At 39.8% G+C, this 20,355-nt stretch overlaps 1 protein-coding gene and 1 long non-coding RNA gene across 2 annotated transcripts; both read right to left on the minus strand.

Annotated features, from left to right (window-relative positions):
* Nucleotides 1–10,872: 10,872 nt before the first annotated feature.
* On the minus strand, nt 10,873–14,923 carry LOC132113298 (uncharacterized). The gene is made up of 7 exons (XM_059521110.1): nt 14,865–14,923; nt 13,287–13,414; nt 12,965–13,176; nt 12,626–12,743; nt 12,445–12,536; nt 12,143–12,260; nt 10,873–10,976 (listed from the first exon to the last, which is right to left on the minus strand). Exons 1-7 carry the CDS (start codon nt 14,921–14,923, stop codon nt 10,912–10,914), a joined length of 792 nt encoding a protein of 263 aa, XP_059377093.1. The 3' UTR covers nt 10,873–10,911.
* Nucleotides 14,924–15,362: 439 nt separating this feature from the next.
* LOC132115437 (uncharacterized) lies at nt 15,363–16,442 on the minus strand. The gene is made up of 3 exons (XR_009425488.1): nt 15,910–16,442; nt 15,670–15,771; nt 15,363–15,589 (listed from the first exon to the last, which is right to left on the minus strand). It is a non-coding gene; the product is annotated as an uncharacterized LOC132115437 (long non-coding RNA).
* Between the last annotated feature and the right edge of the window lie 3,913 nt (nt 16,443–20,355).

The following is a 20,355-nucleotide window of genomic DNA, read 5'->3' on the forward strand; positions in this document are numbered from 1 at the left end:
GAGAGTAGAGAATGAGAGAGGAGAGATAGAGGTACAGGAAGAGAGAGTAGAGAGTGAGAGAGGAGAGATAGAGGTACAGGAAGAGAGAGTAGAGAGTGAGAGAGGAGAGATAGAGGTACAGGAAGAGAGAGTAGAGAGTGAGAGAGGAGAGATAGAGGTACAGCAAGAAAGAGTAGAGAGTGAGAGAGGAGAGATAGAGGCACAGGAAGACAGAGTAGAGAGTGAGAGAGTGAAGAGAGGAGAGATAGAGGCACAGGAAGACAGAGTAGAGAGTGAGAGAGGAGAGATAGAGGTACAGGAAGAGAGAGTAGAGAGTGAGAGAGGAGAGATAGAGGTACAGGAAGAGAGAGTAGAGAGTGAGAGAGGAGAGATAGAGGTACAGGAAGAGAGAGTAGAGAGTGAGAGAGGAGAGATAGAGGTACAGGAAGAGAGAGTAGAGAGTGAGAGAGGAGAGATAGAGGTACAGGAAGAGAGAGTAGAGAGTGAGAGAGGAGAGATAGAGGTACAGGAAGAGAGAGTAGAGAGTGAGAGAGTGAAGAGAGGAGAGATAGAGGTACAGGAAGAGAGTAGAGAGTGAAGAGAGGAGAGATAGAGGTACAGGAAGAGAGAGTAGAGAGTGAGAGAGGAGAGATAGAGGTACAGGAAGAGAGAGTAGAGAGTGAGAGAGGAGAGATAGAGGTACAGGAAGAGAGAGTAGAGAGTGAGAGAGGAGAGATAGAGGCACAGGAAGAGAGAGTAGAGAGTGAGAGAGGAGAGATAGAGGTACAGGAAGAGAGAGTAGAGAGAGAGAGTGAAGAGAGGAGAGATAGAGGTACAGGAAGAGAGAGTAGAGAGTGAGAGAGGAGAGATAGAGGTACAACAAGAAAGAGTAGAGAGTGAGAGAGGAGAGATAGAGGCACATGAAGACAGAGTAGAGAGTGAGAGAGTGAAGAGAGGAGAGATAGAGGTACAGGAAGAGAGAGTAGAGAGTGAGAGAGTGAAGAGAGGAGAGATAGAGGTACAGGAAGAGAGAGTAGAGAGTGAGAGAGGAGAGATAGAGGTACAGGAAGAGAGAGTAGAGAGTGAGAGAGGAGAGATAGAGGTACAGGAAGAGAGAGTAGAGAGTGAGAGAGGAGAGATAGAGGTACAGGAAGAGAGAGTAGAGAGTGAGAGAGGAGAGATAGAGGCACAGGAAGACAGAGTAGAGAGTGAGAGAGTGAAGAGAGGAGAGATAGAGGTACAGGAAGAGAGAGTAGAGAGTGAGAGAGGAGAGATAGAGGCACAGGAAGAGAGAGTAGAGAGTGAGAGAGGAGAGATAGAGGCACAGGAAGAGAGAGTAGAGAGTGAGAGAGGAGAGATAGAGGTACAGGAAGAGAGAGTAGAGAGTTAGAGAGGAGAGATAGAGGTACAGGAAGAGAGAGTAGAGAGTGAGAGAGGAGAGATAGAGGCACAGGAAGACAGAGTAGAGAGTGAGAGAGTGAAGAGAGGAGAGATAGAGGTACAGGAAGAGAGAGTAGAGAGTGAGAGAGGAGAGATAGAGGTACAGGAAGAGAGAGTAGAGAGTGAGAGAGTGAAGAGAGGAGAGATAGAGGTACAGGAAGAGAGAGTGAGAGAGTGAAGAGAGGAGAGATAGAGGTACAGGAAGAGAGAGTAGAGAGTGAAGAGAGGAGAGATAGTGGTACAGGAAGAGAGAGTAGAGAGTGAGAGAGGAGAGATAGAGGTACAGGAAGAGAGAGTAGAGAGTGAGAGAGGAGAGATAGAGGCACAGGAAGAGAGAGTAGAGAGTGAGGGAGGAGAGATAGAGGTACAGGAAGAGAGAGTAGAGAGTGAGAGAGGAGAGATAGAGGTACAGGAAGAGAGAGTAGAGAGTGAGAGAGTGAAGAGAGGAGAGATAGAGGTACAGGAAGAGAGAGTAGAGAGTGAGAGAGTGAAGAGAGGAGAGATAGAGGTACAGGAAGAGAGAGTAGAGAGTGAGAGAGGAGAGATAGAGGTACAGGAAGAGAGAGTAGAGAGTGAGAGAGGAGAGATAGAGGTACAGGAAGAGAGAGTAGAGAGTGAGAGAGGAGAGATAGAGGTACAGGAAGAGAGAGTAGAGAGTGAGAGAGGAGAGATAGAGGTACAGGAAGAGAGAGTAGAGAGTGAGAGAGGAGAGATAGAGGTACAGGAAGAGAGAGTAGAGAGTGAGAGAGGAGAGATAGAGGCACAGGAAGAGAGAGTAGAGAGTGAGAGAGTGAAGAGAGGAGAGATAGAGGTACAGGAAGAGAGAGTAGAGAGTGAGAGGAGAGATAGAGGTACAGGAAGAGAGAGTAGAGAGTGAGAGAGGAGAGATAGAGGTACAGGAAGAGAGAGTAGAGAGTGAGAGAGGAGAGATAGAGGTACAGGAAGAGAGAGTAGAGAGTGAGAGAGGAGAGATAGAGGCACAGGAAGACAGAGTAGAGAGTGAGAGAGTGAAGAGAGGAGAGATAGAGGTACATGAAGAGAGAGTAGAGAGTGAGAGAGGAGAGATAGAGGTACAGGAAGAGAGAGTAGAGAGTGAGAGAGGAGAGATAGAGGTACAGGAAGAGAGAGTAGAGAGTGAGAGAGGAGAGATAGAGGTACAGGAAGAGAGAGTAGAGAGTGAGAGAGGAGAGATAGAGGTACAGGAAGAGAGAGTAGAGAGTGAGAGAGGAGAGATAGAGGCACAGGAAGACAGAGTAGAGAGTGAGAGAGTGAAGAGAGGAGAGATAGAGGTACAGGAAGAGAGAGTAGAGAGTGAGAGAGTGAAGAGAGGAGAGATAGAGGCACAGGAAGGGAGAGTAGAGAGTGAGAGAGGAGAGATAGAGGTACAGGAAGAGAGAGTAGAGAGTGAGAGAGTGAAGAGAGGAGAGATAGAGGTACAGGAAGAGAGAGTGAGAGAGGAGAGATAGAGGTACAGGAAGAGAGAGTAGAGAGTGAGAGAGGAGAGATAGAGGTACAGGAAGAGAGAGTAGAGAGTGAGAGAGGAGAGATAGAGGTACAGGAAGAGAGAGTAGAGAGTGAGAGAGGAGAGATAGAGGCACAGGAAGACAGAGTAGAGAGTGAAGAGAGGAGAGATAGAGGTACAGGAAGAGAGAGTAGAGAGTGAGAGAGTGAAGAGAGGAGAGATAGAGGCACAGGAAGAGAGAGTAGAGAGTGAGAGAGTGAAGAGAGGAGAGATAGAGGCACAGGAAGAGAGAGTAGAGAGTGAGAGAGGAGAGATAGAGGTACAGCAAGAAAGAGTAGAGAGTGAGAGAGGAGAGATAGAGGTACAGGAAGAGTGAGTAGAGAGTGAAGAGAGGAGAGATAGAGGTACAGGAAGAGAGAGTGAGAGAGTGAAGAGAGGAGAGATAGAGGCACAGGAAGAGAGAGTAGAGAGTGAGAGAGGAGAGATAGAGGTACAGCAAGAAAGAGTAGAGAGTGAGAGATGAGAGATAGAGGTACAGGAAGAGAGAGTAGAGAGTGAGAGAGGAGAGATAGAGGTACAGGAAGAGAGAGTAGAGAGTGAGAGAGGAGAGATAGAGGTACAGGAAGAGAGAGTAGAGAGTGAGAGAGGAGAGATAGAGGCACAGGAAGAGAGAGTAGAGAGTGAGAGAGGAGAGATAGAGGTACAGGAAGAGAGAGTAGAGAGTGAGAGAGGAGAGATAGAGGCACAGGAAGAGAGAGTAGAGAGTGAGAGAGGAGAGATAGAGGTACAGGAAGAGAGAGTAGAGAGTGAGAGAGGAGAGATAGAGGCACAGGAAGAGAGAGTAGAGAGTGAGAGAGGAGAGATAGAGGTACAGGAAGAGAGAGTAGAGAGTGAGAGAGGAGAGATAGAGGTACAGGAAGAGAGAGTAGAGAGTGAGAGAGGAGAGGTAGAGGCACAGGAAGAGAGAGTAGAGAGTGAGAGAGTGAAGAGAGGAGAGATAGAGGTACAGGAAGACCAACTGGAGAGACGAGAGATGGAGGGACAGGAATACTTCGAAGAGCTGGGACTGATGGAGACAGACAAGCAGAGAGAACAGGCAGAGGAAATGGGGAAAAAAGGGATTGAGGCAAAGAAGAAAGTAGTAGCAGCAAACAGGTAAGTGTCAATACAGAATAGAAGAGGCAGAGCATTAAGGGCAATCTTGACTATGTAGAATATGAGATACAGAATGGTAAGGAATGTGTCCATGTACAAAAAAGAAGCACACCACACTAGACTCAGAAGTCAGATATTTGTATGGCAGCAGTTTGGCATCCGGTGTGCCATAATGCAATGTGGCAATGCCCAATGATGAAGTCATCAGAGAAAGTGTCAACAGATTGTCCTGCATTGCAGTGTACTCGCAAGTATTCACATGGTTTGCCAGGCAGACACCACACACCTCTATTGCAATTAACACATGTTTTTTGTTTCTCTATACAGGAAGTCAGCTGTCAAAATTTCAGCTAAAAGGAAAAGTAAAAGAAGCCAAAACAATAATGATGGTAGGAAAATGCTATGAAGTATTTTTAATTAAAAACATAATTAAATAATAAGTCCTAAACTCTTAACTAATCCTAATCTAATAGCTTTTTGGCCCACAATATAATATCTTCTTATTGCTAGTTTAGTACATTACAGGCCTGATAACAAATTAATAATAAAAAAAAAAAAAAAAAACTATTAACGTAGTTGAAAATGACTTTTACTTGCTTAATTGACTCATTTTAAATTGGAGTTTTTGGGGCTTCGGAATAATCCAGGGAAATTATGATGTGCATTTACTTATGGTCTTATATTTAAAAGAGAAATGCATACAATACCCTTTCTGTGGGTTTATACGGTTACATTGCAATGGTTTGTACTTACTTAATTTGTTCATTTTTCTTTATAGCTTGCCAGTATCACAGCACATTGGACATTTTCCCAGTGCAATATGTGTCCAAGACACGTGGAAAAAAAGGTGAGCAGCTATACGGAGAACATTCCCTACGCCTGTGGGTGCATAAATTGATACTATACTACACCAGGAGAATAGTGAGGAAATTGTTGCCTTTTGCCAGAAAAGTCTAAATAAAAAGTAGTTAACATGTTAAATCATTTGCTGTTAGAGCATTCTAAATATTAAACCAAAACTTTGATTTTTTGGTAATTATATGGAAATTGATTTTTAGAGGCTAGGAGGAAAAAATAAATGAAATATTTAATTATGAAATAAAAGTATGGCTTAGGTTTGTCTTTTACCCTCTTCCCAAGGGCTGTAAAGAAGTCTTGGTCCATTGGCTCTCGTGTCCATCATGGTAACATCAGCTTTCTTGTTTAACTGACTTATGAATTGTCCTTAAAGGGACAATTTACCAAATTAAGAAGCCTGTCTGATTTACCATGAATTGGGATTTATTTAAGTTTATGTAATAAGAGCCTGGATCATTGTTACATTTCTTTTTGGAAAGTCAGATGGGCTGCTTAATTTGGATGAACTAAGACCTCTCCACATGTGGCATCTGTTTTTGCCTACAGAGAGATAAAGCTACACAACTACAACATACATGTACAGTTTAAAATGTCATTACAAAGTGACAATAATATAATTTGGATATAAATATACATTCTCTTCTGCTTTCTCCACCCCATTCTGTCGGGGAAATATGTAAAGCCTAACAGGGTTTATAAACCTCCTTATATTTAACCTATTTCAGAAATTAAATACATAATTTATGTACGTTTTATTTTGCCATTTTTTTTTTTTCAGCCAAAAGGCCTGGCCCCCATCCTGGGAACCACAGGAGAACATCATAATGACTGTGTCTTAATGGAAGGTCTGCTAAAAATACTGTTGTCACATTGATGGTGAAAAGAAACAAATGTTCTGAAACAAATGTTGTGTCCATTAAACTGGGCCATGTGGTCAACAATAAAGTTGTATTGCACAGAATTATTTATTAATTATATATTTGTTGTAAATTAAATAGTATTTGTTTATAAATCTGTTTCATTATTTGTTCATTAGGGCTGGGTGTTGGGAAGGACCTCATTGCATCCAATATTTTCATCCTCCAAAAGGCCAATCGTTGTATTGTGCAGTTAGCCTTTTCACAACCATCCACCCAGAAAAACTAGTTTGCATTGTCTGGCACTTCTTATGAACATTTTACAATAAAAGTTCTGTTGCGGGTTTTGTTGTTGTTTGTCCCTTTCTGAAAACATGGAATTGTCATTGTTACTGGAGTACTTGAGGGTGTATAAATATCTTTAATTTTGTCCTATGACAAAGTTTAATTTTCACCTCATTCTGGCCGCATATTCAAGCTAGTTAATAAAGCACAAGCACAACTGCATGTACAATAGTAACCCCAAAAACTTTTAAATACCAAAATAATAGAACATTACACATATATCCCCCTATATTCATATAGAGCAAATCATATGAAATAACACTTATTTTTAATATTTACTGTCTTTTAACATAGAGGCAAAGCATGCTGGGAACTAGAAGTCTGTTGTAACCACTGATTGTAACTCATTCCGTGAATGGGTGTATATATGTGTGTATAATACATTCACATTTATGGGAACAGATATGTGCAATGTACACAATAAAGGATAAAACTTTGCAAAAATTACATGTAATGATATTTTTGTCTGCATTTATACATGTTTAATATGTATCAAAAATATATATAGCCATACATGGTCATTGCATATTGCAGTGTATTGAATAACCTTACAGTTGCATTTTGTTTTCATAATCTTCGTTCAGTGAATGCATTATCTTTAGTTGTATCTTTAGTTCGTTGCTATGGTGGTAGCTTGCATTACGTACTTCCGCCCGGAAGTATTTTCTTCACAGACACCCGCTTTTTTAATGATATCTTCAACATTTCTCCACAGAAAAACAAATTGATAACTCAACAATACGTTATGTTCATGTTAAGGCTATCGCTTCTAATAATTTCTCCTTGGAAAAAGAAAACTTTGTTCTTCAGTTTTTGGTAGCATACGGTTACGGAAGTGCATTGTGTTGTGGGCGGAGTTTCCGCGTTCCTGTTTTGGCTAAAATATCTGAAATAAACCAACATATCTACTTTTTGTTAACATAGATCATCTAGATGCAGTGTAATTACTAGTTTGACTGTAGTAGATCTTTAATATATTCAGTAGATATATCTTTTTACAACCCTAATTTACAACCCTACTTTGCAAACCAGAAGAACTACAACTGTAGTGCTGATTTGTATCAAGCTGCATGGTGTGGATATAAGGGAATTGTAGTTTTTAAAACATTAGTGTTTTTCTTACAATTGGAGGTTGTAAATAGTGAGTTGGGAGTACAGTGGGGGGGGGGGGGGGGGGTTAGTGGGATGGTAAACACATCCATGTAATGAGATTTTTTAATATCTAATTGTTAAATGGGGTCAAATTAATTAACCCATATTTTAGCCATATTTGGTTAACTGCCCCCATATTTTGGTTAACTGTCCCCTATACTCAGGTCAAGAGCTCTCTATAACAGTTGGTCCCATATCTGTAGCCCCTTTTTTTGCTGAATTATAAGCCTTTAAACAATCACGAGGTGAAGTTTCAAAGGTCTGTGTTTCAAAGCAGGAGCCATGTAGAATCTTCATACTAACATATGTTACTCCCCAGGTCACGACGTTTCCAACGATGTATTTGGTTCAGCTATACAACAAAGTTTTAATTTTCTCATTTCACGGACACAAGCCATCTCAGGTCTAGTTTCAGGGAGCACACAGACTCAATATAGCTTTTCGTTTGTTTCTGACTGTAAACAGATTTACACACACACGCACTCACAAGCACACACGCACACACGTTTGCATCTATCTTTGTGAGGACATTCATTGACACAATGCAATCTCTAGGTCCTTACCCTAACCTTACCCAGTGTCTGACCCTGACCCTAACCCTGCCCAAATCCTCATTATAACCTGATCCCTAAAACCAGCTCTTGACCCTCAAACTGACCTTGCAGGCTCTCAGAAAGTGAGGACCAGTCAACTGGTCACCAAACCACCTGAATGTTCCTACATGGTCTGGATTATATAATGTAGTAGCCTCAATATCCCTGTTTATAAAGTTTCCTAAATGTATCTCTGAAGATGACACTGTTATGAACAGTCTCCAATTTCAATTTCAATTTATTTATTTAAATGGGACAGTGCATATTCATGAACGTACAATCAAAGTTGAACGTAAATACGCCGGATTTAGCACAATGCTAATTTCCATCCGTAGTCCCAAACATACACAAATACAAACCAAAAAACAAACAGACAATATACAAATTATCAACAAATATACATATACAGCTAAAAAAAATATTAAAAGTTCCTATACATTATTGTACTTATTGTAATATTAATTTAAAGTGCATAAATGCCTGTACATAGACATCCCAAAGTGCTTATTATAAATATATAAATAAAACTACCTATCAAATTTTACCTGCATATTTAATGATTACATTTTTGATTATTATTCAGCCATCTTTTAAGATGTTTCTTAAATGAAACAAAAGTGGGCCTCTCTAATTACCGTTGGTATACTATTCCAATTTGTGCAGCCTTTAATAGAGAGGACATTTTGTGCAAACAAAGATTTTCTAAATAGTACTTCACAATCCCCCGGGTAAATGATCTAGTCCTCATCTCGCTATTTCTCTTTTTGATAAAATCACCCAGGGGTGGTGGGGCGATTCCATTCATAGATTTATAAATAAGACAGCTATTTTTAAAAATTTTAAGATTTTCAAAATTTAGTAGTTGATACTTCTCAAGAATTGGACTAAGATGAAAAGACTGTGGTTTCCTGTCAAATACCTTGACTGCTTTTTTATATAGTTGAACAATGGGTTTTAATGCAATAACTCCAGCAAAAGACCAAACTGTGAAGCAGTATTCAAAAGGGTAAAAAATCATACAATGGAGATATGATTTACCAGCCTCGGTTGTAATGTAAGATCTGATTTGTTTGTAGATTAAATTTTATAGTATTGGATACTTTTTGTATGTGTTTTTTGAAAGTGAGGTTTAAATCTAGTATAACCCCAAGGTACTTGAACTGGGCTACCAACTCCAATTCCTCCCCTCCCAAAAACACAGAAGATCTACTTCTTGTTGGTAGTTGTTCAATGAGTGTATTACAGTCAGTTTTTAAAATATTTGGCTTCACAGGTTTTTTTTTTTTTGTAAACATCATCACAACGGTCTTTTCAGTATTAAGAGTGAGACAAATTTGATTTATTTGATATAAAGATCACAGCGTCTTCCGCATACATCTGCACATTCACATCCACATCTTATATGTTGCTTGTTCCTTACCATGGGATGAGTTGATAATCAGATGGATATGGTCATAACATTTACTTTGCATGGGCTCAGATCACCGAGTTTCTTAAAATTATATTCCAAGTTGGGCTGTTGCGAAAAGGTAAATTGCATAACTGATTATATTGCCATGTTTGTATTCAAAGCAATCTGACCCAACCCTGCTAACCAATCATATTTATAACATGTGGTTAATTATATGGTTGATATATATATATAGACAATAACTACAATGGATTTACAAATGGTTTTATCTGAAAGCTCCTAGCTCTCTCTTTTTGTAAGGGGTGATGTGTGATGAGCCAAAGTCAACTCAATAGTCTGATGACAAATCAAATTTGTATTTCTGTTTCCATACACATATATACAGGTATCAGCAAATATTTACAGACATTATCAGTTGCAAACATAACCCTAATTATTACAATTCCAGTAACATAAAAAAAAAAAAAAAAATATATATATATATATATACAAAAATACAAAATAGGATCTTTTGTCAAGACTTTAGAAACCTTTTCAAGTCATCAAAGTACAAGTCAAAGCTAAAGGGATTACAACTGTGACTTGAGCCCTAAGTCAAGTGACTTGAGTCCCCAGCTCAGCATCATTATCTTCCTCATCATCGTCATCATCATCATCATCATCCTCAGAGCTGAGGTCACGTTGCCAGTCCATTTCCTCCATTTCCCCTTCATCTTCTTCCACCAGCCTAGGAGTTGGTTCGAGAATGCATCTGTATGTGCATGCTACAGTCTGCTGCTTGAGTCTAAGGTTATGCAGTCTTCTCTTAAGTAGACTGATGAGGCCCTTGGACGCCTCCTCTGTGAATCCATTGGGATAGCCTATAAGTCCACACATGAAGAGTAATGGAATTACCATCACACTAAACATTTTATCAGAGAGAGCTTATTTATGTTAGAACAAATGTTAAATACAAAGTCAAATTGGAAAATAATAATTGGATAAAATAACCTTTGAAGGCCATGTATCCTTATTTCTTGAGCCAATACTAGCATGATTGCTTTTCACTTGAAAATTGTTTGACCTATGAAATTTAAAGTGCATAAAGCCATATAGTTTGATTTACACTTACTTCCTGTTTTTATGCAATCTGAAATGGTGGCTATCAGTGTCTGGACCTTTGCAACAGAGTCCTTAAGGTACTGACAGTGCTGCATCATCTCCTTCACAAGGATCTGCTTTTCTTCTATCAGTCGTGAGACCAGCATTAGTTGGTCAAAAAGCTTCTTCTTAGTGAGAATGTCTATACCGTCTGAAGGAATGAAAACATCATACATTAATAAGCTAATTTGATGATGATACATTTTAAATAAACACAAAGTTAAATATGAATACAACACCTGTGTTCTGTTCCTGCCAAGGCCAGATCATGCTCTCTGCAGCTTTGTTGGAGAGTTTCTGCACAACTGAGTGTGTGTCTACAGGATCACCATCAGGTTGTTGGTTGTATCTCTGGATCTCATCTAGCAAGCGCTTCTTTTCTTGGGCAATCTTCTGAGTAATCTTCTGACGCCTGCCATGGCATTTAATGAACAGAAACAATAACTTCCATCTACATCACTTACATTTACTAATACATACCATTCTGTCTATAAAGGTAGTGCTTCTTCTGACAAATGCTCACAAAGAGTGCGTCGATGGAGATCTGCAAACACGAGCATCAACAGAACTGGCTGCTGCATTTCCTAAATTTAAGTTAAGAAGAAAGAGAAATGTTTCAAACACATTTAAGTTTTCTTAATTGCACATAGTATAGCAGCAACAGACACACTTTAGGACAATGTTTAATTTGGACAGAACTATCTATCTCGTATGTTTTTTCTCATACCGTACTGGACACTGACTGCATGTTTCAGCAACAATAAGGGACCAAGCAACATAGGCCAAGAGGCATAGGCATCTAATCTGCGTGATATCTTTATTATCACTTTTCAAGAGTCTGTGTTTATGAGATTCTTCATAGTCCACCGTCTTTCTTTATGAAAGTCATTGATGGGGGATTATGTCCCCTATCCATTCCACACATCGAATTTGGTGACCCCATGAACTTTATTGTAGCTCCACCAATAGGCCAAACTTTCAAAGATGAAAAAAAAAACCTGAAGTGACACGTGGTGCTCTTGCGGATTAAGAAAAAAAGTGAAATCCTTAGGTTCATAGCTTCTCATTGGAAACAGAAACTAGATCTGTAGAAAACTGAGAAACCTGCACCAATAATGAGAACCAACAAGTGCCTTTTGAAAATATCAGTTACAAGCGGAGCATGCATGAATGCAGCAAACATGGAGCCTTAAGGCTGATTTATACTTCTGCGTCGGACCTACGCTGGAGCCACTACACTACAGACTACGCGTTGGTTTTTGTTTATACTTCTGAGCCGTTGTCCGTGTTGACGCACCATTACACATGCAGAGGGAGCATGTGAAACCTGAGGGAGGGGTTCTAGCAGACCAATCACAGCGATTGCGTTCGCGTAGAGTTGACGCGTTGTTACATTTTTGGAGAGTTGCACGTCAGGGTACGCATGCTACACACAGCCTAACGACGTAGCTACGGCGGGAGTTCGACGCAGAAGTATAAATTGGGCTTTACTGGCACATTGTGCTTGGTCTGTCATTTCCTACCTCAAATAATATTGTTCCATTTTGGTCTGATTTGCATGAACATGCACCAATCATTCTGTTTTCATTACTAAAATGTTTACTTTCTTTAAGTTAAAATACTAATTGAAGACTTATGACTTGCAAATAGCGCCCATTCCCACATCATCATTTAACATTAAGCTACAGCTACATGCATTACAACCAAATTACTCCAACAGTGTTTATGTATAAAACAACATTGCCCTTACTGCTACTGGCCCACTGCTTGACATCAACAACCCACTGCTTTAGCATGTCATCACTGCAATGCAACTGGTCCTGCATCTTCTTCAGGCTCTCTGTTGCATCTAAGGTGTTTTCTACTGTCTGCAAAACAGCAACACACAACACACTGTCATTTTATAAAATACCAAAAAGTATATGTTCCTGCCTGATTTAATATAATGACATATTCGACTACATATACATAGCTGAAGTGATGCATTTTCGGTGGACTTTAAGTCCAAATTTAACGGTTTGCAATAGTCCTTTTTTTAATACATGAACATACCTTTTTGAATCTGGAAGACAAGGCAATGTGGAGGCCGTTCTCTTTACGTTGATTCCACCCAATAGCATGGACAGTAAGCATATCAGTTCTTACTGTAAAGAACAATAGAAAAATCACAATAAATTGTAAAATGTTAATGTGTACATTTGCAGGGGAGAAGGGGGTAAAGAAGCTTACAAACCTGACTTGGACATATACTTTGTGGTCAGGGCACATCTGGAGAGAAAACTATTGACTTGCTCTACTTCTTCACCAAGAGTGGTTCCGGCACCTTCCTGGTTCCTCGCGTTCCACAGAATCTACAGGAAGCAGAGGACTTGTTAAACAGGGTGGACAACAGGGTGATCAATATTGATACATATCCCAAGGTCACCAGCTGTAGAGGACAGCACATAGGGGCTCATGTACAACTCAAAACACTCCTGGGTTGTTGTTTGGGTCACAACATCATTCATTGTGGTACTTTACGTTAATTGTTGGCTACATCACTCTGAAATGTAAAAGTAGTTAAAAGCATTACCTCGCATTTTGTATTGTGGGCTTTGGCATGCATCACGGACAAGCAATGTTTCATTTTCTTAAGAGGCTGCAGATGAGTCAGGGCCTCTGACACCTTCTCAAGGTATGGCACATAACGGCAGGTCACATCCATGGCCAAAAATGCAGCACCCTGGAACTCTTTTTGGAGAAACATTGGATATGCAAAGATTTCCCCTCTATACATATTCAGACCTTTTGGAAAAAAATAAATAAGTAGAGAGCACATTGCACACTGAAGAATAGGCTTCAGATGTTTCATCTACAAATATTTTTCATTGCAATTTATCAAGACCAATACCAACCTTTGAGGAGGAATCCATGCCTGCACACAGCAATTTCCACACCTTCTTCATCCAACTTGTTGGCCTGCTTTGATGTCTCTCTTTGCTGCTGTCCAGTGGGAGTCCCCACACATCTCTCTTCCTGCCGTCTACCAAAGTAAAAAGTTAAATAGCAGGGCTGCACACTCACACACACAAACAATTACAGTCTGAATAGATTTTGTCAAGTCATCTTCATTTATATAGCGCTTTTAACAATGTAGATTGTTTCAAAGCAGCTTTACAGAGATAAGCGTATAATTTAAGGTTACAGAGATTGTTTTGGCTTTATAGCAGAGTTAACTTTTTTCCATCTAAAGTTAGTTTTGATTGATTTGCTTCCGTCGCAATGATCATTTGTTATTAAATTAGGGGCCGCTAAGACGACATCATTCTCTCTACACAGACTTTAAACGCAAACCTGTGAGAAACGCTGATGGCGTTCACATGTGCATTTAGAATGGGTTCTATAGTTATGTGCGTTTGAATATACGCAGGTTTGGTATTAAAACAAAGTACTAAACTAAGTACTTGTCTTTCCTTATAAATTTTGATAAAGAATTTTATTTTATTTTGTTGCTTTGGGGTAGGAACGCAAAACGAATTTTCCCGACAACGCCTTATCTGTAGAGTGGTAAAGGGATCCTCCATAGGGAGAGACTAGTTGGCACTTCAGCACTGCGTTGTCATCGGTCCAGACGAAGGTCCTTCGTCAGATCTGGATACGGCCTGGATCCGGCAGGCTGCGGGAAAACCTAGGGATAAACACAGACACTAAAATTAGCGTAGATGCCATTCTTCTCATGATGTAAGATGATTTTGTCTTTGATTGCCTGACCCATCTTCCATCTGCAACTCCCTGGAGTATAACAAACCAATTGAAATGATTTGCCATTTAGCATGCAGGAAGATAATTGCAATAGTCTAACTTTGTCAGAAATTGTGTCAGATATACTGTATGTGCGGCAACCAATACTATAGACACACTGTACCCTCTGGATTAGAATAGTTGAATTTTTTTCATTCAGCTCTGCAACTTCACTCTTTGTGAAAGTCGGATTGCATTGCTAACGTCAGCAACCTGCCATTGCAATCTCAACACCTGATCAAAGATTTCCTCATCCTAACACCTAATAAGGCTACAGTGTTTCCAACTTTACTTCCAATTAGTTATAAAATAAGCCAGAGATACCCGCTGCTCAGCCTGATTGAAAACTTACACTCTTGACAGCCCCCCCCGGACTTCCTCAACAAAACTGGACACCTCAGAGTCTTGGGATAAAAACACTCCATCAAAGAACCCTGGCTCTTCACTCCTACAACAAAATATATTCTGGATAACCACTGTAGTAAGATGTTTTACATAATAATAAATTATAATAATTGTATTTATATGACACTTTAAAAAAAACAAGGTTACAAAGTCTAACATGGATATTATATTCAACAGCTACAGTATCAACAGCTGAATTTTAAATAACAAAATGAGAACTATATTATTATGATAATGTTATTATAATTAACGACATTGGCTGTTTTTAATGTGTACACAAAACTCACTGGTTTGCTTTCTGTAACCTGTAGAGTTTTCTGTTGCCATCCACTGAAACAGCCACCATTTCAGGACTACAGGCCGGACAGACAAATGGCTCCTTTTCCAGAATTTGGTCCTCTTCAGAGTTGCAGTACACAAATTGCAGAAAGCTCCTCTGAAAAGCATCTGCATTCACTTTGGCAGTCTGAAAAACAATTTATAGAACAGCTTTAAATGACAATGAAATACAAGGTCACCCCATTTATGTTTTGTCAATGTACCTTTTCAAACCCAAGAAAGGAAGCAATTGGCAATGCGGTCTAATATGGTTTTCAGTTCAGTTAATTTCAGTAACCTGAAATATTACAGCCACTTGTGGACCTTGACTTCATATGTGCGTGTATTTAAATTTGCGCCCTGTTTGGACTTGGTCACCCCTTTTGCCATAATTTCCAGCCTTAAAGCTACTTATAATAATAACGAATGCATTTGTCTTTCAGCTTCAAATTTCCACTCACTCTTCCAAACCGCTTTGTTCTCTGGTCCAACATTGCTGTGAAGGCTTTCATTGACATTCCTGGAGCTGTTGTCTTCATAGCTTCAAAGGAATGGAACAGATCTTGGTGGAAAAGTGTCTGTGCTTGCATGGTACCGGGCCAGTAACCACTCCTTACAAAGTCACTGACTTCTGGAGCCCATTGCTTATTGCAATGTTTGCATGTTAGCACCGGAACGTGAAGATTATAACGGCCTGAGAGCACATGAAAGACAAATAACTAACAAGGAAGTAAAGTTATGTTCGATAAACAATATTTTTTTACCCAATCCTACCATTTATGCAAACCAGTATGATGGATCTACCAACAGAGATTGCAACATCACCAGCGTCACAGGAACATATATTTTGAGGAAAGGCTGTTGGCAGCACACAATCTGCAAGAGCAAAGGACAATCAGGATGACATTAAAGAATGTTTGGATTGTTAGCAAGTACTTGGAAAACATAATGAATAGTTTAATAATGCTGTGTGTTGATGAAAAAATGCAAATCAACTGAAAAAGAGACACCAACCTTGTTCACAGATGATGTACTTATCATCATGGAGTTTCACAAACTCAGTTGGGGGAATGTATTTATAAAAGCCCTACATGGTGGTCTGCCTACTGTGCAGAGTGTGGCGTTTATGTACCAATTGATCACACTCTGCACAAAACCACTCTGAGGGCAAACATTCCCTGCAACGGATGATGGCTTCTGTCACGTGACAGTGGTTGCACTTCATCTGGACAATGTTCTCAGCTGACAACAAGTTGTGAATGTTTTGTGGCCTCGCCTGTTGCCAACATTGTTGGGCCCCTTTCTGTCTTTGACACCAACTGGACAAAGATGGCTGCTGAGAAAAATCTTGCCCATCAATGCTCTCTGAATCCCGTAGAAGGTCCTCAAGCCTCTGCATATTAAAATCTTCAGAGAGAGAAAGAGAAAAATAAAAACATACTAGAAATCCAACATTGCAATTCCACTACCACTGACTTCTTTAGAGGCATTTCCATTGCTTTTAATACAGGGACAGTCCAGTGATAGCACAGAAGGCAGAGGGTGAAAGGATAGTGGGAAATGGGCAATCAAATCCATGACCCTTAAGATTCTGTGTAGGTGCTGGCTGTCAGTAGTGTTTCCCACTTAATTGTGAAACTAAACAACAACCATGTGATTTTGCTGAGAAACAGTGATGCTATTGTCTAAAGTGTTCCTATTTCTGTCATGTTGACAGGGCTTGATGCACTAAATTGTGGTAACTTTAATATTTGAGGCATGTTAGGGGACTGTGGAAAAAGCATTTAGAAAAGGAACATCGTTAGATGACTAGTTACTAAACATAGCAAAAGTGCAGGTATAATGAGGTTTCCTTTTTATGTAATTCCTTGTTTTCATTTGAAGCATACCATATTATGAAAAGGGTTTTTTTAAAGTAGTTTTTCTACTTACCAGGATCTTGGTAGCTAGTACATGAAGTTGTGATGGTGGAACTAGCACATGAAGATGAACCGGTACCAACTGTTTGGAAGTAAAAATAACATAAACCACATTAGAATTCTTATTAGAGTACAATTCTTTCAAACTCTTTGCCAGATGTACAAAAATAAAAGCTGAAACCTTTGGCAAATTTGCAACATGGAAACTATCAAACCTATGTATTTGGCATTATTATGTCATTTACATTATGAATGTGCAAGTATACAGAATATTGAGTAACAACAGCATTATCAAACCAGCACCTACTCTAAATCACTCTCCATTTAAAGTATGTGACATAAATTTGATAAGATGTACACTAACCAGCAGATGAAACTGTTTTCCTCCGCTTGCCCATCACTGTCCCTCTTCCACCAGGTCAATACAGATGAAACTTGCCTGTATCTCTTCAACAAATGCATCCCCGAGCTGAAGAACAGCTTCTAGTTTGTTTTTATTTCCTCTTGACATTGTACTTAAACAGAAAATAAAGGTGTCAGTTAGATCTGAGATAACTTGCTGACTATTATAATTGAATGGAAAGTTTGGACCACATCAGTGATATGAGGGTAAAGGTCAAATTTTTAAATTTTCCGGTAGAGGATACAAGTGGTGTCTGACTATTTGCAGGAGAATGCAGAATTTCATTAAAAACCTTTGGTTGTAACTATAATGAATGTTCCTTTACATTTAATCATTTGATGCTTTTATCTAATGCCACTTACAAATGAAGAGAGCAATAGAAGCAACCAAACCAACAATGTGCAATTTAGGTAAAAATGCACTATATATGATGACATTAGAAATCAAATATCTTGGGGATAGGAGTCTGATCCAACCCTACAGTATCATGCATCTGCAAGCAACTAGTAATGTCTGCGTGTGCCTGAATTATTCCATGCGCACTAAAGGGCAATTTATACTTCTGCGTCGAGGGTACGCCGTAGTGTACGTCGTAGGCTACGCACGTAGGTGACGCCGTCGTGAGCATTTATACTTCTGCGTTATGTCTGCGTTGCTCTGCAGTTGCACCGCCGAAACGCTAGTTGGCGGGGGCGGGTTTTAATGTTCCACTGTGTTTAGATTCCTCGCGGGTGTTTTGAGTTTAGGCTACTACAACAAGCAATGGCGACTGAAAGAGAGCGGATCATGTTGGAGTTGGAGCTTATTGAGGTTGAAAAACAGTTAATTTTAGTGAAATTACTCAAATTAAAAGGCAGAAACGAGAGAAGGCGTCGGAGGAGATGGTACGTGCGACCCGTGAACCTGATGAGGCAGAAGGAGGGTGAATTTTCTGTGCTTGTCCGGCCACTGAGAGACATGGACGAGGAAATGCACTTCAGATATTTCCGAATGTCTGCAGGTAGATTCGACGATTTAGTTCGTCGTGTGCAGCCATTTATCGTACATCAGTGGACGCACAGTATGCCTGTAGACATTACGCAGAGACTGGCAATCACCCTTCGAGTTTTAGCTTCAGGTGGAAGCCAACAGGCTGTAGCAGCTAGCTACAAACTGTCGTCCAGCACAGTGTCTTCCATAGTCACCGAGGTATGTAAAGCTTTGTGGAAAGCACTGCAGCCAGAGTTTCTTCCCTGCCCTTCAGTCGCCCAATGGGAAACTATTGCTGCCGATTTTTGGCGACTGTGGAACTTTCCGAACTGTGTTGGCAGCGTAGACGGAAAGCATGTCAACATAAAAGCACCACCGTAGCGACTACTACAACTACAAGGGTGCACACTCCATTGTTCTGATGGCTACCTGTGACGCCAGATATCGCTTCACCATGGTGGATGTGGGGGGATACGGACGGGAAAGTGACGGTGGTGTCTTCAAGGAGAGCCGATTTGGTTCTAGGCTTCTTGAACACAAACTGAACCTGCCCCCACCAGCCAATCTGCCTGGAACAGGAGTCAAAATCCCACATGTGATCATTGGTGATGCTGCATTTCCCCTACACAACAACCTCATGCGTCCCTTTCCAGGTATGTCACAGACAAGATTTATTTAATGTAATAGTACTTCATGTATGTGTATATATGGTGGTGAATTCAGGTTGAGTGGGACACTTTTTGCCATTGAGATAACTTGGAAAAAGTGTCCCAATCAACCTGAATTTTATATATATATATATTTCATTCCTGATCACAGCTACATTGACACTCAATGATTGCCTATCAATTAATACTGTTTTATTTTTCTACATAGGGATGAACCTACCAATGGATAAGCAGACCTACAATTACCGTCACTCCAGAGCCAGACGCGTGATTGAGAATGCATTTGGCATTTTGGTTGCAAGGTGGCGAATCCTTGGACGACCTCTAGAATGTCTGCCAGACAAAGCAGTTGATATTGTGAAAGCTTGTTCTGTTTTACACAACTTCCTGGCCTACACAGATGAGGTCAGCACACCTGTTAGCAGATACATCCCTGCTAATTTCACAGACACTGACACTACAGGGTCACCTCAGCTCGGGGAGTGGTGCAGAGTGGTGTCAGGGGACACAAATCTTTTGGAATCACTAGATCCACGTCACCTTTCAAGGGCCCGCTCCACCAGAGCTGCAGTTGGTGTACGGAATGACCTGACGGCCTTCTTTCAGTCACCCCACGGAATTGTGCCATGGCAGAACAACATAGTGTGTCGTGGTCAACTTGGTCAGTAAATTGTACTGGTGTAAAATATATACACCAATAAATGACATGCAACCATGTAAATAAAGAGCAGTTTTAACCGTTCACGTTGTTTCTTCTTTAATTACAGTAACCTGCACAATACAATGTGCAAACTATGTATAAAATAATGTAACATGTAAAGGTGCAATGGTCTAGAATTGTTTATATTAAATATAGATGCAAAAGAGCAAACTATACACAAATAAATACTGTTATTGATCTTAATTTGCTGTAACCTGAACCATACAATATGCATACAGCAGGAAATGACATAATTGGTTTCAAACTATATATACAAATAGGTTAAAAATATGTAAAAGTGCAATGTATAAAGGTGCAGTGGTCTAGAATTGTAGATTAAAAATAGATGCTAAAGAGCAAACACACACAAATGGGTAAACTATACATTAATATTTATTTGCAGTAACCTGCACAAAACAATGTGCAAACAGCAGGAACAGGCAATTTTTTTGTATGCAAACTATATACACAAACGGGCATACTATGTACAAGTTAGTACAAAGTATTAAGGTGCAATGATACACTATTAACAATAAAAATGCACAAGAAAACTGTACACAAAAGCTACAAACTATATAGTATAACCTGCACAAATAGGTGCAAACAGACAAAATTATTAAAAAACAAAATGCTAAAGTGCATACTATTTACAAAAATGTGCAAACAATAAAACCTGCACAAATAAGTGCAAACAAGCAAAATATGAATACATGCAAAAGTGCAAACTATATACACAAATGTGCTAACAGACAACTTACTAAAAGATGCAAAAGTGCAAACTATATAAAGATAGTGCACAGA

Source organism: Carassius carassius, chromosome 3 (genome assembly GCF_963082965.1).
Source record: "Carassius carassius chromosome 3, fCarCar2.1, whole genome shotgun sequence".
NCBI lineage: Eukaryota > Metazoa > Chordata > Actinopteri > Cypriniformes > Cyprinidae > Carassius > Carassius carassius.

Coding starts and splice junctions, on each gene's coding strand:
- LOC132113298 (XM_059521110.1), bottom strand. CDS start 14,923: ATGGTGGCTGTTTCAGTGGATGGCAACAGAAAACTCTACAGGTTACAG. Junction 13,177..13,286: donor GCATGGATTCCTCCTCAAAG/GTTGGTATTGGT, acceptor TTTTTCCAAAAG/GTCTGAATATGTATAGAGGG. Junction 12,261..12,444: donor TGTCTTCCAGATTCAAAAAG/GTATGTTCATGT, acceptor GCTGTTTTGCAG/ACAGTAGAAAACACCTTAGA.